This window comes from Camelina sativa, chromosome 16 (genome assembly GCF_030686135.1).
Source record: "Camelina sativa cultivar CO46 ecotype springtype chromosome 16, ASM3068613v1".
NCBI lineage: Eukaryota > Viridiplantae > Streptophyta > Magnoliopsida > Brassicales > Brassicaceae > Camelina > Camelina sativa.
The window spans coordinates 27,794,223-27,815,749 of record NC_141895.1 but is presented as its reverse complement, the minus strand read 5'-3'; the positions used below and the strand labels follow the sequence as shown (position 1 = coordinate 27,815,749).

Sequence of the window (21,527 nt, the reverse complement as noted above, 5' to 3'; positions counted from 1 at the left end):
CTTCTAAGTGATGTAAACTAATACAAATTTGTGTCAATTTGATTGAAATGATGCTAAACAAATTAATTAACACATCATTTGTTACATGTGATGTTAAATTATTTATTGTGTGTCATTTGCTAATAAGTAATTTAAACAAATCTCATTTATATTTTTGATGTTATTTTATAGATGTAAAACAATCTTTGTTTTGGGGTGAATCTACTATTCTCATTAACGGACGCTTTATTAGGAATTTCATTGCTTTCACCATCCCGAAAGTTTTCCATCTTAACGAGGCTTCTGCTCTTAAAAAGCAGAAGAAGTTCTTCTTAAATCTGTATTCGGAACCACGCTGCTACTCATAACCATGATAGTAGAAGACTTGTACCAAAAATTATAAATGGTTTTTTTTAGTTGTTATTTTATACCTTTCTTAATTCAAAACTAAAGACATTTTTTGGAGATAACTGATGAAATCATATATTAAAAACATATGGGAGAAAATGATTCAATTATATTAATATAAGTGAGATCAAAACCTAGCTTATATGTATTTACAATTCACAACAATCAATATTAACATTTTTGAAGTACATTTTGGTTTATGCCCTTTAAGTTTTATTTATTTAATTTTGTTTTTACAACATTAACCCCTAAAACAATTCCATAAATAACATTGCAGAGAAATTCGAATACTAAACTTTCTTAAATTGACCAACATTTGTTACATTTATTGCCACAAAATCTTAACAACATCTATACATTCTGTTTTTTCCAAAAACAACTCTACCCATTAAAGTGTTAACCCATTAAATCTCCAAAACTATTTTTATGGATGCTAGAATCTCTCAAATTTAAATGATATACAACAAATTTTCCATAACAAAAGTTTACAATCTCCATAATTATATTAATATTAATAAATTTCCTAAACCAAAAATCCAATTTTAGAATGATTAGAAAACCAATATTCACAAATATTTAACTTTAGCAAGAAGAAAATTTGGTTAAAATAATATGCTAATTTGGTAAAACAATTAACATAATTAAACTTGATAAAAAAACTTATTTTGATTTTTTTTTACGCAAAAACTTATTTTGATTTTGGTGAGACGGGTTGGCATTAATCCCATATAGGGAGTTAAATGGAATTGTTTTTTTTAAACACTTTTAGATGTGTACCAGGAGATAAATGTATTACTAGACTATACATATGCCACACGGGTTAAAACCTTGAAAACACTACAAAAATCATATACTTTGAATACTTATATCAAATACCTGTAAATTTTTATATTTTTAAAATTAATAAAATAATAATAAAATAACAAATAAATAAAATATAAATTTTTAAAATTAAAAATATTGTCCCGCGGTGTACCGCGGGTTAAATCCTAGTTTATTTTTAAGAAATTAGTATAACATATATAAAATAAAAATATGTTAATTAACTATTACTGATATATGATACATGATTAGAATAATATTCATAAGTGAATAATATACAGGCAGTACTAGAGTAAATAACTAAATACTAATATCCACTGATTAATATTAGTTTATGACAAATTCTCTAATATTTACTTATTGTCTTTATTCATTTATTAATGTTATTCTAATCATGTCCTAGTATATTTACATAATTGGGCTAGGCCCATTAGAAAATTAAACCGTGGAATCCAAGGAGAGATACAGTGGCAGAATGGAAATAATATAGAAATTTCTTGGGGTGTTGTCCAAGCTGGTATTTATATAATAGTGGTCTCTCGCTTCTCGAAAGATCCACCAACTCTTTTTTTTTTTTTTTCTGTAACGTTCGATCGATCATCTTCGTCTTTCATTACAGCCACTCATGTGAGTATCTTCTCTAATTGCTTCCCTTATATTTTTTCCTCTTAACGATTCCGATTGATTTTTATTTTTTATTTTCACGATTAGGTTTTGAGCTAATTTTCTAGATCTGTTATCTCCTATTTTGTTCGATTTCTCCGTACAGTGTTTTGTCTTACGAAGAATCTACTATGGCGACGAAGAGAAGCGTTGGAACTTTGAAGGAAGCGGATCTGAAGGGAAAGAGTGTGTTCGTGAGGGTTGATCTCAACGTTCCTTTGGATGATAACTCTAACATCACCGATGATACCAGGATTCGTGCCGCTGTTCCCACCATCAAGTATTTGATGGGGAACGGATCTAGGGTTGTTCTCTGCAGTCACTTGGTATGACATCTCTGTTCTCCACTTTCACGTGCTTGCTTATCTGTTTTCACTTGTCGCGTTTGGAATTTTGTATCTGATCTGTTTATCTCTAGAGCCATGCGGGAACGATGAATTTGGTTTTGATTGGATAAATTTGATTGGATGAGTTTGCTTAACTAAATAATTGACTGCGGGAACGATGCAATCAAGTTATATTCTGTTATGTTCGTGTGGTCAGTAAGATGATTCTAGGAATTATTGAAATTTTCTGATCTCTACTTTATGTTTTAGGGCCGCCCCAAAGGTGTTACTCCTAAATACAGCTTGAAGCCTCTTGTGCCGAGATTGTCTCAACTTCTTGGTGTTGAGGTTTGTTACTCTTCTTCCTCTAGGTTTGCAAGGTTTATGAACACAGCCTTTAACTACTCTGTTCTGAACTCTCTCTCTCTCTCTCTCTCTCTCTCTCTTGTGTTAATAGGTTGTAATGGCAAACGACTCTATTGGTGAGGAAGTCCAGAAGTTGGTTGCAGGACTACCTGAAGGTGGTGTTTTGTTGTTGGAGAATGTGAGGTTCTATGCGGAAGAAGAGAAGAATGATCCTGAATTTGCAAAGAAGCTCGCTGCTCTTGCCGATGTCTACGTTAATGATGCTTTCGGAACTGCTCACAGAGCTCATGCTTCCACTGAGGGAGTTGCCAAATATTTGAAGCCTTCAGTTGCTGGTTTCCTCATGCAGAAGGTATTTAAATTTTGCATCATTAAAGAGTGTCTTCTTAGATGAGTCTATTTATTTACTGATCAGACTATTTTTTGGTTTGTTGTGTCTAGGAACTTGATTACCTTGTCGGAGCTGTGGCAAACCCCAAGAAGCCTTTTGCTGCCATTGTTGGAGGCTCAAAGGTTTCAACAAAAATTGGTGTGATTGAGTCGCTCTTGTCATCAGTTGACATCCTCCTGCTCGGTGGAGGTATGATCTTCACTTTCTACAAGGCACAGGGACTCTCAGTTGGATCTTCCCTTGTGGAAGAGGACAAGCTTGACTTGGCCAAGTCACTCATGGAGAAGGCAAAGGCCAAAGGTGTCTCGCTCTTGCTCCCAACCGATGTGGTTATCGCTGACAAGTTTTCTCCCGATGCTAACAGCAAGGTAACTGTCACAATCATTGTGGTTGGCTCTCAATTGGTCTTGAATGAAAATAAAGCGTTTGTGCACTCATCTGGCCTGTTTAAAGCTGACACAATTATGTAACTCTTGCAGATAGTGCCAGCCAGTGCCATCCCAGATGGGTGGATGGGTCTAGATATTGGTCCAGACTCCATTAAGACATTCAGCGAAGCTTTGGACACAACCAAAACCATCATCTGGAATGGTCCCATGGGTGTATTTGAATTCGAGAAGTTTGCAGCTGGAACTGAGGTATGAGCAACTAAACACACTTACCCTTTTTATCAAAATCCATCCGTCTTCAACATGTCTGTTTGTTGACCAAAGAAACCCAACGTAACTAACCCAATCTCTCTTGTCTTGTTTCACCATCAGGCTGTAGCAAAGCAGCTTGCAGAACTAAGCGGAAAGGGAGTAACCACAATCATTGGAGGAGGTGACTCTGTGGCTGCCGTCGAGAAGGTTGGTTTGGCTGACAAGATGAGTCACATCTCTACCGGTGGTGGTGCTAGTTTGGAGCTTCTTGAGGGGAAGCCACTTCCAGGAGTTCTCGCTCTAGACGAGGCTTGAGAAACCTCATGTTGCATTTCTTCTCTCTTTTGTGTTGTTATATGTATAACAAGTTGTCTGGTTTTGCTCATGGCCAGACGAGCAAGCGATTAGTATTGTCGGCTTGAAATTTCTGTCTGCGGCTCTGTTTCTTTTGAGTTTTTAGTTTGGGGCCTTATTTAATAAAAAGAGATGAAACTCTGATTAGCAGTCTCCTCCATACCTGATCAGTTGCATAGCTCGTCGTTTCATTATATTCTGGATGCTTTATCTCTTGGCTACATATGTTCATTTTAAACAAAACATGGTCGTTGGAACGTAAGAGATTAGCTTAACCTGTGAGAGAGACAAAGTGAAATTCGGGTTCCATTTCCATTACACTTAACAACTGAATGAAAGTTATGTTCAGAATACAGATTAATAGAAGATGTAATGGAATCGGTAAAATGGAGAAAAACAGAACAGCCCGGCCAGTTAGGAATCTTCGGCCCAGTGAAGTCATTTGTCCCACATCGAATGAAAGCAATATTAGACGTCGAAGGATTTATATATAAAAGAATCAAATGGATTTATATATAAAAGAATCAAATGGTTCTCCTTACTTTCTCATGGAGCCATGTAGTGAGCACAGAGCGAACTATTCTTTCGCCTTTTACTAAAGAATACCGTGTGCTCTCTACGATCAATGGCATACACCTATTTTTGGAGGAGCAACTTCATCCGAAGTTTGCTCCATTATTAATCAGTTCGATAATTTTCATTAGATTTTTTTATGTAACAAATTTCGAAATCACTAATTTATGTCTAAACACGGAAAAGGCCCAATAGTTGGCCCAATAACGACATAAGAAAAATGTCCCACACCGGATGGAACAGAAACTAGATGTGTATGAATTTGTTTGTATTCATTCAGCATTTTTGAGTTTTCTAATTTATTTACGTATGAAGCGCCAATTTTTATTCTGTACCACAAACCGGGACGTTTCCACTAATTCTCAATACCGGTTTATCCATAAACCGGGTGAAGTCGATCCAGAGTTTGCTCCGATGGCAGAAAACCCTTGACGATGAAAAGAAAGCCGTCTTCTTCCCCATCTTCAGAGATTTTCTTCCATTCCATCTTTAACCGGCGAAGCATTTGAAATCACTTCAGATCACCGGAAATTTTTTGAGCTTTCTCCGACCAATCCCTCCGACCAATCCAAGTGAAGGTGGGGCGCAGTATTGCAGCCCATTTCTTCTTATCTCAATTGGTGTTCTTCGTTTAAAAGTCATGGGATCCAATCCCCTTGTAAAACCCTAAGTTTTGCATCTATCAACTCCCGAACAATGAGATTTGGTTTCTCATCCGCTTCGCATTTGCTATGAAACCACAGATGTTATTTCGATCAGTCATTCAGTTCTATTCAAAGCCGTCATGGATGCAACGTTCCTACTCTTCCGGTAACTCGGAATTCAATATCTCCGGCGAGGTCGTCAGTATCCTCGCCAAGAAGAAACCCATAGAGCCAGCTTTGGAGCCGCTTGTTCCGTTTCTCTCGAATAGAATCATCACATCGGTAATCAAAGATGAGGTCAATCCACGGTTAGGATTCCGTTTCTTTATATGGGCATCGAGAAGAGAGCGTCTCAGGAGCCGAGAGTCTTTTGGTTTGGTCATTGATATGCTCTCTCAAGATAATGGGTGCGATCTTTATTGGCAGACCTTGGAGGAGCTCAAATCTGGTGGTGTCTCTGTCGTTTCTTATTGTTTCTGCGTTTTGATCTCAGCTTATGCTAAGATGGGTATGGCGGAGAAGGCTGTGGAAACGTTTGGAAGGATGAAGGAGTTTGATTGTAGACCCGATGTGTTCACGTACAACGTGATATTGCGAGTCATGATGCGTGAAGAGGTCTTTTTTATGTTGGCTTTTGCTGTGTACAATGAGATGCTCAAGTGCAATTGTTCCCCTAATCTATACACGTTTGGTATTTTGATGGATGGGTTGTATAAGAAAGGGAGAACGACTGATGCACAGAAGATGTTCGACGATATGACTGGTAGAGGGATTTCACCTAACAGAGTTATCTATACGATTCTCATTTCAGGTTTGTGTCAGAGGGGAAGTGCTGAGGACGCTAGAAAGCTATTTTACGAGATGAAAGCGAGCGGTAACTCTCCTGATTTCGTCGCACACAATGCTTTGCTTGATGGGTTTTGTAAATTAGGTCGGATGGTTGAAGCATTTGAGCTGTTGCAGCTTTTTGAGGAAGATGGTTTTGTGCTTGGTCTTCGAGGTTATAGCAGTTTAATTGATGGATTGTTCAGAGCTAGTAGATACACTCAGGCATTTGAGTTGTATGCAAATATGATGAAGAAGAATATCAAGCCTGACGTCATTTTGTACACGATTTTGATTCAAGGGTTATCTAAAGCTGGTAAGATTGGGGATGCATTGAAGCTGTTAAGCAGCATGGCAAGTAAGGGCATTAGCCCGGATACCTACTGCTACAATGCTGTTATAAAGGCTCTATGTGAGAGGGGACTTTTGGAAGAGGCTCGGTCCCTCCAACTCGAGATGTCAGAAACTGAATCCTTCCCTGATAGGTGCACGCACACAATTCTCATTTGTAGCATGTGCAGGAATGGTCTGGTTAGGAAAGCTGAAGAAATTTTTGTGGAGATTGAGAAGAGTGGTTGTTCTCCTTCGGTTGCTACGTTTAATGCTTTAATCGATGGACTGTGCAAGTCCGGTGAGCTCAAGGAAGCCAGGTTATTGCTGCATAAAATGGAAGTGGGGAGACCTGCTTCCTTGTTTCTAAGGCTTTCGCACAGTGGAAACCGGAGCTTTGACAACATGGTTGAATCCGGTTCGATTCTCAAGGCATACAGGGATCTTGCACATTTTGCTGATACCGGGAATTCTCCAGACATTTATACTTACAATGTTCTTATAAACGGGTTCTGCAGAGCGGGAGACATTGACGGTGCTCTCAAGCTTCTCAATGTGCTTCAAGTGAAGGGTTTATCCCCTGACAGCGTCACTTACAACACTCTCATCAACGGACTTTATAGAGTCGGCAGAGAAGAAGAAGCTTTTAAACTCTTTTACGCGAAAGATGATTTTAGACACAGTCCAGCGGTTTACAGATCGCTCATGAAATGGTCATGTCGGAAAAGAAAGGTCTTGGTGGCTTTTAGTCTATGGATGAAATACCTAAAGAAAATATCTTGTCTGGATGATGAAACAGCTAATGAGATCGAACAGTGTTTCAAGGAAGGGGAAACCGAGAGAGCTTTAAGACGACTTATTGAATTGGATACCAGAAAAGACGAGTTAACTTTAGGACCTTACTCAATATGGCTGATCGGGTTATGCCAAACAGGGAGATTTCAGGAGGCCATGATGGTATTTTCAGTTTTAAGGGAGAAGAAGATACTCGTCACACCTCCGACTTGTGTCAAATTGATTCATGGACTCTGCAAAAGAGAACAACTTGATGCAGCAATAGATGTGTTCTTATACACTCTAGATAACAACTTCAAGCTAATGCCTAGCGTTTGCAACTACCTCCTAAGCTCCCTCCTGCTGTCAAGAGAAAAACTGGAAACTGTTTCTCAACTTATAAACAGGATGGAGCGTACAGGGTACGATGTTGACTCGATGCTTCGATTCAAGCTTTTGAAACTTCATAGACATAGAAAGCAGGTCCTGATATATCCTTAGGTAATGAAATGATATGTAAAGGTTTTATCTGCATCCGGATTCAGTGGCGCGGGGGGTTTTGTAGAAGAGAGATTTGAGCTATGAATCAATCTCTTTTACCTTAAAAATACATTAGAGTAGAAGAATCTCTGAAACCAGAAGCTCTCGAGGAAAAATGACAAGACCGAGTGTAAGCAAGCAGGTCAAAAGGAAACAAAAAAAAAGAGGTTATACGTAAATGCGTTGTATGCTTTCTTTATAGAGTCGTTCTTGAAGATTTCCTTATATTTTTCTGTTCTTATTTGTACACTGATTTGTTTTGTATGATGATGTTAAATCTCTATGAAAATAAAAGACTAAACATTTCTGAATCTCTCTGGTCTCCTTCCGAAGCATGTTCAAAAATGTCTGAATCTCCTATATATATATATGCACAGCTTATCCGTATTGCATCTTTCCTGCATCACTGAGCCCCTTAATTGGCTTCTTCATATCGGAAAAGTAAACTGCCTGTATTACCTACAGTAAAACCTTTATAAATTAATAATGTTGGGACCAAAACATTTTATTAATTAATAATTATTAATTTATAGATATATTTTTAATAGTTTAACTTTTAAAAATTATGAGTTGAGACAATTTTAACAATAATTTCAGATATTCAAAATTTTATGGTATTGGAATTGAATTTGTAATATTTAGAAAACATTATTAACAATAAATTACAAATACAATAGACAAATTCACTTATACACATTACATACATTAAATTAAATTTATGAATAATGATATAGATTGTTGCATTTTAATAGTCAATCAAACTATCAAAATGTAAATGATGGATATCTAAAAATTGAAAACTTAAAAAAAAATGTAGCTATATTTATGACATGTTACAAAATATTTTATATAATTATAGTTTGAAAATACAACATAACAGTTGTTTTGTAGATATGAGTTTTAGGAGAAACATACATTATATATATATATATATATATATAAATTTACATGATTATTAATTTATGATATTATTGGAACCATATTTTACATGAGGATTTCAGAAAAAATATTATCTTATTATCTTATCAAATTTTGTTATTTTTTACACTGACCCAATTTGGAACTGACAAAAATTTATTAATTTATAGTGTTTATTAATTTATAGAGGTTTTAATGTATTTGTATTTGATTCTTCATTGTGGACTAATCAAGATATTATTCACAAGTTTTGGTCAAAGACAAAAGGGCAGCTGCTAAATTCGAGCTGGAAAGGGCTTTATAAAACCCTGGCCCAGATCCATCTGACGTGGCATCGCCAAGGGCTTTTCCCAAGAGTCAGTATCTCAGAGTGCCAAAACGACAAAAGATCACAGTGCGGCCGACCAATCATGGGCCTGAACGTGTCTTTTGTATTCCACGTCCAAATCTCAACCCTTCCTTTTCATATGCCATGTCATCTTCTTTTCCACCATTTGCTAAATTTATTAGTGTGCTAATTTTTTTGTTTTCTGTTACAGAATTTGAAGCAAAAATCTCGTTGTATCAATCACTATCTCTATTAATTATACAAAAATCAGCCATTAATTTTATCTTAATGCCGTTGAAAAATGCATTATTTTCATAATTAGATGAGTTGTGCCGCAGCAGATCGAAACCCATCAATTTTATTTAGCAAGTAGCAGCAACAGAGTGTGTCGTCTCTCTCTCTCTCTGACTCTGCTGCAACATATAATAATATATACAATTGCCTAAAAAACTCCGTTGAGTAGACAAAAAGGAGTGCAATTCCAAAGCAATTTTGGATTTTTTAAAATAGGAAAAAAGGCCAAACTCTTGCGAACATTTTGGATTCTCCACGTTTGTTTAAATTTGGTTGGCTCTACATCTACTCTCAGAAGCCAAACCAAAAGGGGTTAGGGTTTTTGACCGTGTGAGCGAGCGTGAGATCTCTTTCCTTTGTTTTTTTCTTTCTCCAGTACCGAATCTATGGCCTTCTCTTCTCTCCTCAGATCTGCCGCCGCCGCCTCCACCACGGTTGCTTCTCCTCGCGCTGACTTTTTCTCCTCCCCGGCCTCTGATCATTCTAAGGTCAGAGATTCAACGTTTTCCCTGTTGTCGATGTTTGCTTCGTTTCTCGTTCTCGATTCGATTTTGCTTTTAGCTTAGGTCGTGCTTTTGATCTGCTTTAATTTTTACGCGCCGTTGGTTACTTCTTCGAAATAGTCTAAGCTGGTGACGTTAATCTTGTTTCTGTCTCGTGTAACTCGTGAAGTGGCTCGAGGTTTGAAATTTTATTCGTGGGTCTTTTCAGAATGTCTAATGGCATACGTTTGTTGTGTTAGTTTATCTGATTATGAGCTCAATTAGTTTTGTTTAACAATTTGCTGGAAGCTAATTTATATGCTTGGATTTTGGAGTCGTTTGTATGTTTATATTTTCTTTCTCACGTATTTTGCAAGAAAACAATCTGTGTTTATTATTATTAGTATCTTTTGTCTCAAATTCTCAGGTGTCGTCAAATCTTGGGTTTAGTCGCAACCTGAAATCATCAAGATTTTCATCTGGGATATCTTCATCTCTACAGTTCGGTGACAAATTCTGTATTGCATATGAAATGTATGACACACTTTTCGGTTCTAATACTCTTTTTCTTTCCTATGTCCAAACTTACAGAAAACGCAATGCAAGAAGTGTTCAGCCCATCAAAGCCACGGCTACAGAAGTGCCACCTGCATTTAAACGTTAGTAAGAAAAATATTAATTCAGTGGGATGTATATGGTGTTGTATGCTTATCGGTGACTTTCATTTGATTGGTTTGAGTAGGGTCAAGTAGCAGTGGAAAGACAAAGGTTGGGATCAACGGTATGTGTTTCTATCATCATTTACTCCCTTCAAGAATATTCTTTGAGGCCCCAACTTTTTCGTTTCTTATATAAGCTCTTTTCTTTTTGCTGCAGGTTTTGGTCGGATTGGAAGGTTGGTACTCCGCATTGCAACATCCAGGGATGATATTGAGGTTGTGGCAGTGAATGACCCATTCATTGATGCCAAATACATGGTAAGGATTTCCTCTTACTGATTATTTTGGCGGAGTATTTCTTGAAACCATCATTATGCTCTGTTCTTGCTTGCTTGAACCTGGTATACTTTGAGAAAACCTTGAAAGATACATTATATGTTAGCCTTCTTTTCCGGAGGCCAAATATCTAATTTATAAACTTAATGTTGACCTTCTATCCCCCTATTCCACAGGCTTACATGTTGAAGTATGATTCTACTCATGGAAATTTTAAGGGAAGCATCAATGTCATTGATGATTCTACTTTGGAGATCAATGGGAAGAAGGTCAATGTTGTGAGCAAGAGGTATCGCCTCAAAGTAGCATATTCTTTTCTGTCGGTCAGAGAACATGCGTTTTTACTTTAGAACCTAATATTCTATTGTCTATTCTTCCTCAGAGATCCAGCTGAGATCCCGTGGGCTGATCTTGGAGCTGATTATGTTGTTGAGTCTTCTGGTGTATTCACCACCCTGTCCAAGGCTGCATCCCATTTGAAGGTGCATTTTTATACATTCATATATTGTCGACCTCTGAACTTGTGATACATATAAATCAAATAAACTTGTTTTATGATGATATATATGTTTGCTTGATATTTCATTGTTTGCAGGGCGGTGCCAAGAAAGTTATAATTTCTGCCCCTTCAGCTGACGCACCTATGTTTGTTGTTGGAGTGAATGAGAAGACATACCAACCAAACATGGATATAGTCTCCAATGCAAGTTGTACCACCAATTGTCTTGCCCCTCTTGCCAAGGTTGGTAATCTTACCCTCCTTTGTGCTTGTTTTTTTGCTCATATATCATTCATTGCTAAGAGATTCATTAAGGTCAACTAAACTGTATTCGACAGGTGGTGCATGAGGAATTTGGTATTGTTGAAGGCTTGATGACAACTGTCCACGCAACTACAGGTCTATAAATATTGCTCTCCTGCTGTACATAACTGAATATTGATAACCTGATAACACTAACCTGTGTGTTTTGGTTATTTGTTCTTTCAGCTACTCAGAAAACTGTTGATGGGCCATCAATGAAGGACTGGAGAGGAGGCCGGGGCGCTAGTCAAAACATCATTCCTAGCTCAACTGGCGCTGCGAAGGTACACAAAAAAATCGCATGGTTGTCTACAAGCATGTAATTATCTTAAATCTGGAATCATATCTGAGCAGTTGTTTTTTGATTAAATAGGCTGTTGGTAAAGTTCTTCCAGAGCTGAATGGGAAACTTACGGGAATGGCCTTCCGTGTACCAACAGCGAATGTTTCTGTTGTGGATTTAACTTGTCGACTTGAGAAGGGTGCCTCTTACGAAGATGTTAAAGCAGCCATTAAGTATGCTTCCCAAAACTTTCTTGACCAAGCAGATTTCTTCATCCCAAAATTACTTATTAATGTAGAAATCGTTGTAACTTCTCATGGTTTAATGTAACCCTCTAATAGGTATGCCTCAGAAGGGCCTCTTAAAGGCATTCTCGGGTACACAGATGAAGATGTCGTCTCCAACGATTTCGTAGGTGATTCAAGGTTGGTGTCTCTTCTTTTCTTCAAATCCATTTGAGTCTTTTTTGGTGGTTGACCAATGTGGCGATTTCAATGTTGTTATAACAGGTCCAGTATCTTTGACGCCAATGCCGGGATTGGATTGAGCAAGTCCTTTGTGAAACTTGTCTCTTGGTACGATAACGAATGGGGTTACAGGTACACTTGTTGTTTCGCATCTCATCTCCATAAGATATATAGCTAACAGTTCTCAAACACTTACAAATCTTCTCCCATTTTACTTACAGCAACCGAGTTCTTGACCTTATAGAGCACATGGCATTGGTAGCAGCCAGCCACTAAATAAATACATGTACCGGTTCTTGCAGAAGCTTGAGACTTTCGGCTTCTTGCATAACCAGCTCTACAAAGCCGGTTTGGATTTGTTCGGTTAAGTTAGATGCTAGGTGGTTTGAGAAATTTGGTTTGAATCACGAGCCTTTCTTCTATTTTTGTTCTGTTCAACTATCAACAACTCTGGAAACTATATTGGGTCCAAAAGACTAAAAACTGTGCGACTTACATCTATCAATAAGGGGCTAAACTTGTTGGACTTTACCAAAAATAGCTTACCAGTATAAGCAACAATTAACTGGGAGATTCTTGATAGTGCCTCGTCAGCTATGCGTCTTTCACCTTGCGTAATGTATGATTGCCACTGAAACATGGTTTTTCGAAATGAAAACAGAAATTGAATTAGATTAGTCATGTAGCTAAACGCCTACTGCTATGTTTGAGTAGAAAACTTACTCGTTTATTCATTCGGCAAAACTCGTTTGGTTTTGGCGATTTCTGGAAGTTAAGCATGAAGATATATACATTGAGATGGATGGACAACCTCATCATCTATCTCATCTGTTTGTCTCTGATCTCTTTCAAAAACTTCGCCATCATCACCACTCGAGAAAGAAGACAACTTGAGAGAGTTTTAATCGGAAGCAGACTCTAAGCATTGTGTTCGCTTCTGTCCCAAGTGAGGCTACTACGTAAGGAAGGACAGAGTTAATCACTGGCCACCATGCGGATAAGGAGAAGAAACAAAATCTTGGATAAGGTTACTCTTGTATCTCTTCGATTGGCCCGGTATTTCATTTGAAATTACAACATTTTCCACAAACTATTGTCAATTCCATATGTTCCTCGGACTATTGTTTATTTACATATTTTTCCTAAACCTTTGTTTGTTACAGTTTGTCCCCTGAACTTTTTTTACTACAGACGCCCCCTGACATTCCGTTTTATTACCGATACGCCCGAAATTTTTGTTAAATCCTGAATGTCTCCAACAGTTTTTATTACATGTTGAATGATTCCACAGCTTTTTTTGTTTGTAAACAGATACCCCTGCCTGACCCTCTCATGGGTTTGGAGGTTTACATCAGAACACCGAATGGCGGCATTTCATCGGCTAGAACAATTTAGAATTTTTATCTTACAAAAAATGAAAAGGAAGGATAAATACAAATTTGGATAATAGCAGCAGCCATAGCGATTTTGATTTCGGCACCGACGATGAGTGGACTCAGTATAGTTACGTGTCAGAAAAAGAACCAGAGTGGGATGTCGATAGCTTTGATGGTCGCGAAAATAAAATCAATTCAAGAATTCGTAAGTTGTATCCCAACAAGCAATTTTATGACATATACTACAACAACGGGCTTAAGGCTTCCGAGAGCAAAGGTTTTCTTCCTGATCCTTAGGTCGGAATCTACGACCTCTGTATAGAGAGGAAGAACGGTGAGAGGGATTTTAATAATGTCTGTGTTAACAAGTTCAACGAGACCAAGAACAAGACTTTGGAATTAGTGAATGTTGTGAGAGTTAATGTAAGTGGACAAGCTAGATGGAAGCTGTAAATCATGGCTCGGGAGTATCGTTATGGGCCTCTTGTTGAGTATCAAGCCAAGGTTATACATTTTATATCCGAACGGGAGGTACCAATTCTCTGCAGACCAAGTCCTCAGCTAGCTAAGGACTCTCAATCAAGTGAGAGTTTTACTTAAGCTTATATTATGGTTTGTGAATTATGAATTTATGATGTTTATGTGCAATTGATAAGTTTGAAGATGCGAAAAAAAAAAAAGAACAAAAAAAAAAGTGTAAGAATTAATTGTTCGTTTTAGAGACGTCCACGCATTACAAGAATTAATTTCGTTAATACGTCAAACAAAAGATATTATTGTTTTTGCGTCTCTACAAACAAAATATCTTGACAAAGGTTCTAGATTTTCTTAATTTCGGACTACGTTTTAAACTCTTTTTATATTTGTTCATAATTAAACGGTTTTTGTGTTTCTATGGTACTTATATTATAGTTTGTGCTTTGTACATATATATATTCAATTAATATGAAAAGAATAATTTAAGTTTATTAATCAAGGGGTTTAATTAATTAGGAAGGAGGAGGTTTGGCATTTTCTACATACAATATACAGTGTATACATGCGTGGCAACTACAACACCTAAATTTCCAAAAAAGGGTCCAAAAATTAAGCAACAAGTTTTGATTCTCTCTCGTATAACTTTCCCCCAAACAATTAATTCAGCACACAGAAAAAGAGAGATCGGCGATGGCGGCGAAGGAGCATCTCGGCCTCAGTGGAGAAGACTACAATGTCGACCTTTTGCCAAACAACGACGACGATTCGCCGCCTTCTTCATGGCGTCTCAGCCTCGACACATTTCGCCTCCCTTCTTCTTCTCCGTTGTCCTCTGGCCGCCACAGCGGCCGTACTCGCTTGTCTCGTTATCTCCGGACTCCGAGTAAGTTTATTTCCTCTTCCTCCTTGTCTTTTCGTTTCGTGTGTATATAATCGATGTTGTGTTACGTGTTAGCATGATTCACGCCAAGGGATTATCACCTGCGAGGACTCTTGTTCCTTTATAACCCTAGGCGATATTTTTTTTCCCTAATCGGTCAAGTATATATCATACATACGGTGTTCCCAATATCTTGTTAACCTTATGAAACTGCTAGAGTGGTTTTTTTTTTTTTTTTTTTTTTGGTTAAGAGGAACAGTATTGATTCAAAAGGCACTAAGCTTTCTATTTTGCAAAATTCTCTGTTTTTCCAACTTGTAGCATATGTTATAGATTCTAAAGTGAATCTGGGAAGCTTCTTTAGGATGTGCAAGAAACATTGGCAAATCAGGACCATTTCTTTATTCTTTTTAGTGTGATAGGGACACAGAATCATATTCGTTCGTAGTTTTTACGCAGATTGTAGATTTTGTTGGGATTATTATGATAACCACCATCAAGGGATCGATTGTTAAACATGTTTTTGAATCATCATCAGTAGACAAGCAGGTGGTACCAAAACTCTTAACATGGTTTTCACTCTTCTCTGTTTTCGAAAATCAGATAAGGAACGTAAAGTCTCTGAGTATTACAAGAACCAAGAGAAGCTCCTGGAGGGTTTCAATGAGATGGAGACAATTAACGAAACTGGTTTTGTCCCTGGAGCTCCAACTGAGGTTCGACTTCTACTTTCTTTTAGTCTTCCTCTTGAATCTCTAACCGATATATTTCGTCCAATTTCTTTCATACATGGCATGTTGTTGATTTCAACAGGAAGAACTGAAGAAGCTTGCCAAGAGTGAGAGGCTCGCTGTTCACATCTCAAACGCAGCAAACCTTGTGCTTTTTGTAGCTAAAGTTTATGCTTCTGTGGAGAGTAGATCTATGGCTGTGATTGCTTCCACTTTGGACTCTCTCTTAGACCTCTTGTCTGGATTTATTCTATGGTTTACTGCAAATGCCATGAGAACACCAAACAATTTTCGCTATCCAATTGGAAAACGGCGCATGCAACCTGTGGTATATATAGTCTCTGTAATTCTCTCATTGCTTCCCTTAAAACTCACGAAACTAAAAAAGTCACACTGCTTTAAAATTTGTCAGGGGATTATTGTGTTTGCATCTGTGATGGCAACTCTTGGACTACAAGTGATACTAGAGTCAACCAGGCTACTCGTTTCCAAGGTACAATTAACACGAGCTTTTCTCATTCGATGCCAGTTATATGATGTAATCTAATCTACTCTTTCTCATTGTATAGAACGGTTCTCATATGAGTAGCACCGAGGAAAAATGGATGATTGGAATAATGGCTTCGGCTACAGTCGTCAAGTTTCTACTCATGCTTTACTGCAGGAGTTTCCAGAACGAAATTGTCAGGGCCTATGCACAAGATCACCTATTTGATGTTATCACCAATTCAGTCGGTTTAGCAACAGCCGTATTAGCTGTAAAGTTCTACTGGTGGATTGATCCCTCTGGCGCTATAGTAGTAAGTAAATCCAATCTTAGAATGTGTCTTGTGACAGAATAGATTTTAGAGTGTATGGTTGAGAAAACGTTTATTTCCTTTATTGTATCAGATTGCTCTGTACACAATCAGCACATGGGCAAGAACGGTTTTAGAGAATGTCCACTCACTGATAGGACGCTCAGCGCCACCGGATTTCCTGGCGAAACTAACGTTCTTGATATGGAACCATCACGAGAAGATAAAACACATAGACACAGTGAGAGCTTACACGTTTGGGTCACACTACTTCGTGGAAGTTGACATTGTTTTGCCAGAGGACATGAGGCTACACGAAGCTCACAACATAGGAGAGACTCTTCAGGAGAAGCTGGAACAACTCGCTGAGGTTGAGAGAGCTTTTGTCCATATTGACTTTGAGTTTACTCATCGCCCAGAACACAAGTGCAAGGTTTGATTTAGTAGATCTAGAGAGGAATAAGCAGGTAGTCTCGGTTTCTGTGGAATATTTTTGTTCCCTTTTTGATGTAACATTCCACAAAAGATAACGATTTGGAATATATGTGTGTTATGTGACACTTTTTAATTTTATAACGATTTGGTCTTTTTCATCAGGTCAAAAATCAAGTAGTACAAATGGAAGAAGATAAGTAAATCGCACATGGAAATTAAAATTAGACAGTTAAGGCCTAAGGTTATGTGTACTTTAAATAATTTGGGCCCAATGAAGAATGCATGTTATGAATTATAGGTCAATTTTTAGGCAGAAATAAGTCGGCTTTGAAAATATGAGAGGCCCATTAGGAGATTTTAATCAGCAAAAGACGGTCTTTAGGGTTTCGTGTAACCTAGAGTCATCGCTATATAAGCCGCCTTTTCCACGGAATGTTCATACAAACGACCAAGAGCGCTTCCCCCATTTTTGTAGTGAATTATCTTTTCTCCTTTAGATTCTGTATTGTTTATTTTGATGGCTTAGGTGTTTATTGAGATCGTAGCCTGTGATGTTTGAGATTGTCCGTACCATCTGAGTTTATCATTGATGATTACCTCCACTTTCTGAGGCTTTAGATCTGTTTCTTGTGCTGTAATTGATGTTTTCTGTTTTATCTCGTTAGCTGGTTAATACAATGTTAGGATGTTTTTGGTTTTGAGTTTTAGTAGGCGCTGATGATGAAACAAGATTACCATCAAACTTTGAGAGATTCACTGCTCGTTGATGCATACTTCTTTTTATAATCTGAGCCTAAAGTTTGTTTTCAGTTCTTTGTTTGTTTTTTATTTTATTGGATACGAAAGGCAACAAATTAGAGTCTCTGATTCACTTAATTCAATAGTGGATACAGTGCTGTACGTTGCCGAAATTGACATGGCGATATTCTGGTACTTGGTCTAGTTTTGATAGTTCCTTGTGCATTCAAAAGCCCTTATATGTTTGAGACAATTTATTATAATTGATTTTTTTTTCATGTTATTTTGTGGTTAGCTTATGAAGGCAACAATTTAGAGTCTCTGATTTACTCAATTCAATAGTGAATAAAGCGCTGTACGTTGCCGAAATCGATATGGTGATATTCTGGTACTTGGTCTAGTTTTGATAGCTCCTTGTGCATTCAAAAGCCCTTACATGATTTAATCAGTTTAAGTTTTGGGAAGGCAACAAATTAGAGTCTCTGATTCACTTATTCAATAGTGGATAAAGCGCTGTACGTTGCCAATAAGTACTTGTTACAAAGATCATCCTAATTGGCAATCATATTTATACGTAAGCCAATATGATCGATGTTCCTATATTGTTTCTGGCCATGGTCTTGATTTTGAACTAATGTATTTGAACTAATTTATTTGAAGGAACTGAATTCTTGGACTAATGTTTCGAGTATTGATCTTGGACAATATAATGTGTTGGACGATTATTTAAGAACCGACTTTGTTTATCCAAATGTTGACGAACATGTGCGTATGATAATTGTTTAAATCTTCATTGAAACATCAATAAGCCGAGCAAATCTAGCATAATTTAAGCCAAAGTTCGCTCTGCGAAATATTGGAGGCCAAAAGGTTTATAAAAAGTATGACGCGCTTTATATTTTAAAACCATACAAAATAGCATATTTCCAAAGGGTTTAACATTCAGATTTGACGCGCGTGGTGATAACTCGCTTGTAGTGCGCGTGGTTATTTTGTTTTGAAGTCCATAAAGAATAGTTTTAGTTTGGGCTTTCTTACTACTTTATTTGTTGGGCTTAGACCTATATTCCTTTACGGCCTTTTTTGTTGGGCTTAGACCTATTTTATATGCACATTTCTAATCACTTTTTTTTAGTTTTTTAACCTTTCCTTTTTAATCAAACACACTTATTTATTTTCTAGCCACTATATATTAATTTTATTTTGTTCATCATATAACAAATAGAAATATTTGAAGTCAATAAAAACAAAAAGAAAAAGGCAACGCAAAGTTTTTATTACCACTCAAAAAACGAACAGCTGTTTATCTTCCAACAAAGCTTCTTCGTGCATCTTCTTCGCTCTTCTCAACTCAATCCTCTCCCTCTGATTCACTTGCCGTGTAAAAAATCAAGACAGAATAAGAGAAGCTCCTCTGAAATCCAGCAGATATGGCGTTTCTTCTCCCCAACCTCTCTCCTTCGTTCCTTCTTCAGACCTGGAAATCACTCAAAGAGAAACCCATGTCCAACCAAGCTATATCATCATCGTCTTCTTCCAATAGCTACGAGTTTGAAGAAGATACTCTCTCTCCGCTTTCTCTCTCTAGTGTCCAGGCTGCTCCACCTGTTCGAGGTGCGCAGGTTAAGACCAAACCGAGTGCGCAGGACAAGTACCAGCACGGCAAAGATGAGTTCTACATCAATCTCGGTTTAGCTGTACGTACCCTTCGTGAAGATTTGCCTCTGCTCTTCACCAAAGATCTCAATTACGACATTTACAGGTGTGTTTTTTTTCATCATCTCCGTTAAGGTGGTTCCTTCCTTGTTAAACCTGTCGATGAAAACTAGAAACTTATTATTAATCATCAGAATAAATAAATCAGATTCTGTGTGTTTGCTTTCAGGGATGATATAACATTAGTGGATCCAATGAACACATTCTCTGGGATTGAGAACTACAAATTGATCTTCTGGGCACTCAGATTTCATGGGAAGATTCTCTTTAGAGATATCTCACTTGAGATCTTCAGGGTTTGGCAACCATCAGAGAACATGATTCTCATCAGGTGGAATCTTAAAGGTGTACCTAGAGTTCCGTGGGAGGCAAAGGGAGAGTTTCAGGGTACTTCTCGCTATAAACTAGATCGGAATGGCAAAATCTATGAGCATAAAGTCGATAACTTGGCCTTCAACTTCCCTCACCAACTCAAACCTGCCACTTCTGTTTTGGATATGGTCACTGCCTGCCCTGCAAGTCCCAATCCAACTTTCATGTTTGGCACCGTGGATTCATATTCATCTTCTTGGATTGAGTTCTATAAAGCAGTGCAAAGGACATTAGACAAGCAAGAAGAGCAAATACTTGTGCAAGACCATTTCGCCGCATGCACATAATGCCATTAGGTCACACTCAGGTGTATATATATATGTACTGTTGCATTGAAGATCATATACATATTATCTATGTATGCAGGTATATGCATATGAGTAGATGTTGTTGACTTAGGTTTTCAGATATCAAAGTGGGTAGGGAAACCTAGAACACTCTGTGTACCTATGAGCTTATACAACTTGCCTATTGAATGTAAACAGAATTCATTACAGTTGTTATGTTATATATAACACATTGATGTTTTGTACTTACGATCGAGGTTAAGTCTTAAAGGGAATATCTAATTAGGTGGATAACTTAGGGTGAATCCAAAGAAGCCAAATATCTAAAACATATGCATGAGTTTTGATGCAGATACGAAGTCACCCATATGAACTAATTAAAAAGAAACTAACTCTATCATGCAGTTGATCACACACATCAGCACACAGAAACCACACCTAAAACGTATCATAAGCCAGGACTTTACCTTTTTGTCAGGAGGGGTGCAGAATAGAAATATTGCTCCCTTAAGCTACTCTCCCCTGCAAGATGCAGGTGAGCAATCAATTAGAATGGTGAAAGAGAATTACATAGGGAGATGATATTAAGACCAATGTAAGAGAGTGTCAGTCAACCAAGGTAAAGAACAAATGATACTCAAATTAAAAGGAATCTTTGCATTGCAGTGAACTAATAATACTCACTTCGATCAGACAGTTGACAAAAGCTCCATGTATAAGTGGACTTGTGTTTGAGCTCATAAGTAAAAAAGCCCAAGGCTGGGTTTTGTGCCTGCCTGCATCATTCATCAGCACTTCAATTTAGGATAATGAAAAGCTCAGATACGAGAGAGGCACTTTAAAACTAAACATTATGAGGATCCGTCTAAATTTCGGAACTGTCTCTCTCAGTAAGAAACATCTTTAGAATTGAATCTACTACTACTACTACACACAACACTGAAAATGGTTTCACAATTCAATCATCGCGCAGTAAGTAATTAGGATTTCCCTTTCTCTAAATTACCAACGCTGCTCATAGAAATAAACACATAGGCGAAATTTACTTGGATGTATCTCATCAACAGTCAACACCAACCATTCGAAGAAGACTAAGGGAAACCCTAACTTAAACTTAGATTCTCGCAAGTAGAAGAAGCCATAGAACTACAATGTCCTCGTACACTACAATACATCACGTTATGCGGTTAAAAACCATCAATTAAAAAATTTTGAAGAAAATAGGGTTTCCGTTGGAGATTTACCTTCGTGAAGGCCTTCTTCTTCCTCGAATGAATCTGCCGTCTCCTGGTAAATTTACGATTTTAAACTGTCAGCTTCAAGAATCAAGAGAGAGCGAGAAAGACGACGACTCTTTCAAAAACAGAAAAAAAAAATTGAAATCATTTCTCAGGTACATTTCCGATCATAGCCCTGAGTTGCTATTCATTTACCGCTTTTGTCTTGACATATCCCAAGCCCATTACTGAGCCCACTACATCTGATGTTAGCTTCAGCCCACTGATTTTTTGTT

The 21,527-nt window shown here is 37.5% G+C and overlaps 5 protein-coding genes, 2 long non-coding RNA genes, 3 other non-coding genes and 1 pseudogene across 12 annotated transcripts; 9 read left to right on the top strand and 2 right to left on the bottom strand.

Moving 5' to 3' along the window:
• The first annotated feature begins 1,649 nt into the window (after positions 1–1,649).
• LOC104752392 (phosphoglycerate kinase 3, cytosolic) lies at positions 1,650–4,097 on the top strand. The gene is made up of 7 exons (XM_010474512.3): positions 1,650–1,836; positions 1,979–2,198; positions 2,469–2,546; positions 2,656–2,916; positions 3,006–3,323; positions 3,435–3,593; positions 3,717–4,097. Exons 2-7 carry the CDS (start codon positions 2,004–2,006, stop codon positions 3,909–3,911), a joined length of 1,206 nt encoding a protein of 401 aa, XP_010472814.2. The 5' UTR covers positions 1,650–1,836; positions 1,979–2,003; the 3' UTR covers positions 3,912–4,097.
• A 405-nt stretch (positions 4,098–4,502) lies between these two features.
• On the top strand, positions 4,503–4,619 carry LOC147926036 (U5 spliceosomal RNA). Its single transcript, XR_015585594.1, has one exon. It is a non-coding gene; the product is annotated as a U5 spliceosomal RNA (small nuclear RNA).
• Positions 4,515–7,947, top strand: LOC104752391 (pentatricopeptide repeat-containing protein At1g79540). The gene has a single exon (XM_010474511.3). It carries the CDS (start codon positions 5,255–5,257, stop codon positions 7,595–7,597), a length of 2,343 nt encoding a protein of 780 aa, XP_010472813.2. The 5' UTR covers positions 4,515–5,254; the 3' UTR covers positions 7,598–7,947.
• Positions 7,948–9,086: 1,139 nt separating this feature from the next.
• LOC104752389 (glyceraldehyde-3-phosphate dehydrogenase GAPCP1, chloroplastic) lies at positions 9,087–12,743 on the top strand. Its single transcript, XM_010474510.3, has 14 exons — positions 9,087–9,664; positions 10,086–10,159; positions 10,250–10,317; positions 10,401–10,439; positions 10,535–10,635; positions 10,830–10,942; positions 11,036–11,135; positions 11,249–11,395; positions 11,491–11,551; positions 11,642–11,739; positions 11,829–11,971; positions 12,080–12,163; positions 12,248–12,337; positions 12,427–12,743. The coding sequence occupies exons 1-14, from the start codon at positions 9,563–9,565 to the stop codon at positions 12,479–12,481; spliced, it is 1,275 nt and encodes a 424-aa protein (XP_010472812.2). The 5' UTR covers positions 9,087–9,562; the 3' UTR covers positions 12,482–12,743.
• LOC104752390 (uncharacterized) lies at positions 12,599–13,239 on the bottom strand. The gene is made up of 2 exons (XR_761952.3): positions 12,929–13,239; positions 12,599–12,836 (listed from the first exon to the last, which is right to left on the bottom strand). It is a non-coding gene; the product is annotated as an uncharacterized LOC104752390 (long non-coding RNA).
• Positions 13,240–13,537: 298 nt separating this feature from the next.
• On the top strand, positions 13,538–14,302 carry LOC147926035 (uncharacterized; annotated as a pseudogene).
• Positions 13,796–17,922, top strand: LOC104752388 (metal tolerance protein 9-like). 3 transcript variants are annotated; one of them, XM_087490856.1, is made up of 7 exons: positions 13,796–14,112; positions 14,575–14,941; positions 15,542–15,654; positions 15,752–15,997; positions 16,082–16,162; positions 16,239–16,469; positions 16,561–17,071. In XM_087490856.1, exons 2-7 carry the CDS (start codon positions 14,749–14,751, stop codon positions 16,903–16,905), a joined length of 1,209 nt encoding a protein of 402 aa, XP_087346982.1. In that variant the 5' UTR covers positions 13,796–14,112; positions 14,575–14,748; the 3' UTR covers positions 16,906–17,071. The 3 variants fall into 3 exon arrangements, with proteins under 3 accessions (XP_087346982.1, XP_019093440.2, XP_019093441.2); XM_019237895.2 differs by having other exon boundaries at positions 13,796–14,164; XM_019237896.2 differs by lacking the exon at positions 13,796–14,112 and having other exon boundaries at positions 14,640–14,941; positions 16,561–16,933; positions 17,064–17,922.
• On the top strand, positions 17,445–17,516 carry LOC147926034 (small nucleolar RNA snoR117). The gene has a single exon (XR_015585583.1). It is a non-coding gene; the product is annotated as a small nucleolar RNA snoR117 (small nucleolar RNA).
• On the top strand, positions 17,611–17,696 carry LOC147926033 (small nucleolar RNA snoR116). Its single transcript, XR_015585582.1, has one exon. It is a non-coding gene; the product is annotated as a small nucleolar RNA snoR116 (small nucleolar RNA).
• An 887-nt stretch (positions 17,923–18,809) lies between the features above and the next one.
• LOC147926032 (uncharacterized) lies at positions 18,810–21,178 on the bottom strand. Its single transcript, XR_015584149.1, has 4 exons — positions 21,061–21,178; positions 20,699–20,790; positions 20,482–20,536; positions 18,810–19,935 (listed from the first exon to the last, which is right to left on the bottom strand). It is a non-coding gene; the product is annotated as an uncharacterized LOC147926032 (long non-coding RNA).
• Positions 18,945–20,261, top strand: LOC104752386 (uncharacterized). Its single transcript, XM_010474506.3, has 2 exons — positions 18,945–19,401; positions 19,525–20,261. Exons 1-2 carry the CDS (start codon positions 19,070–19,072, stop codon positions 20,012–20,014), a joined length of 822 nt encoding a protein of 273 aa, XP_010472808.2. The 5' UTR covers positions 18,945–19,069; the 3' UTR covers positions 20,015–20,261.
• Positions 21,179–21,527: the final 349 nt, after the last annotated feature.

Coding starts and splice junctions, on each gene's coding strand:
- LOC104752389 (XM_010474510.3), top strand. CDS start 9,563: ATGGCCTTCTCTTCTCTCCTCAGATCTGCCGCCGCCGCCTCCACCACG. Junction 10,318..10,400: donor AGTGCCACCTGCATTTAAAC/GTTAGTAAGAAA, acceptor TGGTTTGAGTAG/GGTCAAGTAGCAGTGGAAAG. Junction 11,972..12,079: donor GATGTTAAAGCAGCCATTAA/GTATGCTTCCCA, acceptor ACCCTCTAATAG/GTATGCCTCAGAAGGGCCTC.
- LOC104752392 (XM_010474512.3), top strand. CDS start 2,004: ATGGCGACGAAGAGAAGCGTTGGAACTTTGAAGGAAGCGGATCTGAAG. Junction 3,324..3,434: donor CTCCCGATGCTAACAGCAAG/GTAACTGTCACA, acceptor TAACTCTTGCAG/ATAGTGCCAGCCAGTGCCAT. Junction 3,594..3,716: donor AGTTTGCAGCTGGAACTGAG/GTATGAGCAACT, acceptor TTTCACCATCAG/GCTGTAGCAAAGCAGCTTGC.
- LOC104752391 (XM_010474511.3), top strand. CDS start 5,255: ATGAAACCACAGATGTTATTTCGATCAGTCATTCAGTTCTATTCAAAG.
- LOC104752388 (XM_019237896.2), top strand. CDS start 14,749: ATGGCGGCGAAGGAGCATCTCGGCCTCAGTGGAGAAGACTACAATGTC. Junction 16,163..16,238: donor CCAGGCTACTCGTTTCCAAG/GTACAATTAACA, acceptor CTCATTGTATAG/AACGGTTCTCATATGAGTAG. Junction 16,470..16,560: donor ATCCCTCTGGCGCTATAGTA/GTAAGTAAATCC, acceptor TTATTGTATCAG/ATTGCTCTGTACACAATCAG.
- LOC104752386 (XM_010474506.3), top strand. CDS start 19,070: ATGGCGTTTCTTCTCCCCAACCTCTCTCCTTCGTTCCTTCTTCAGACC. Junction 19,402..19,524: donor CTCAATTACGACATTTACAG/GTGTGTTTTTTT, acceptor GTTTGCTTTCAG/GGATGATATAACATTAGTGG.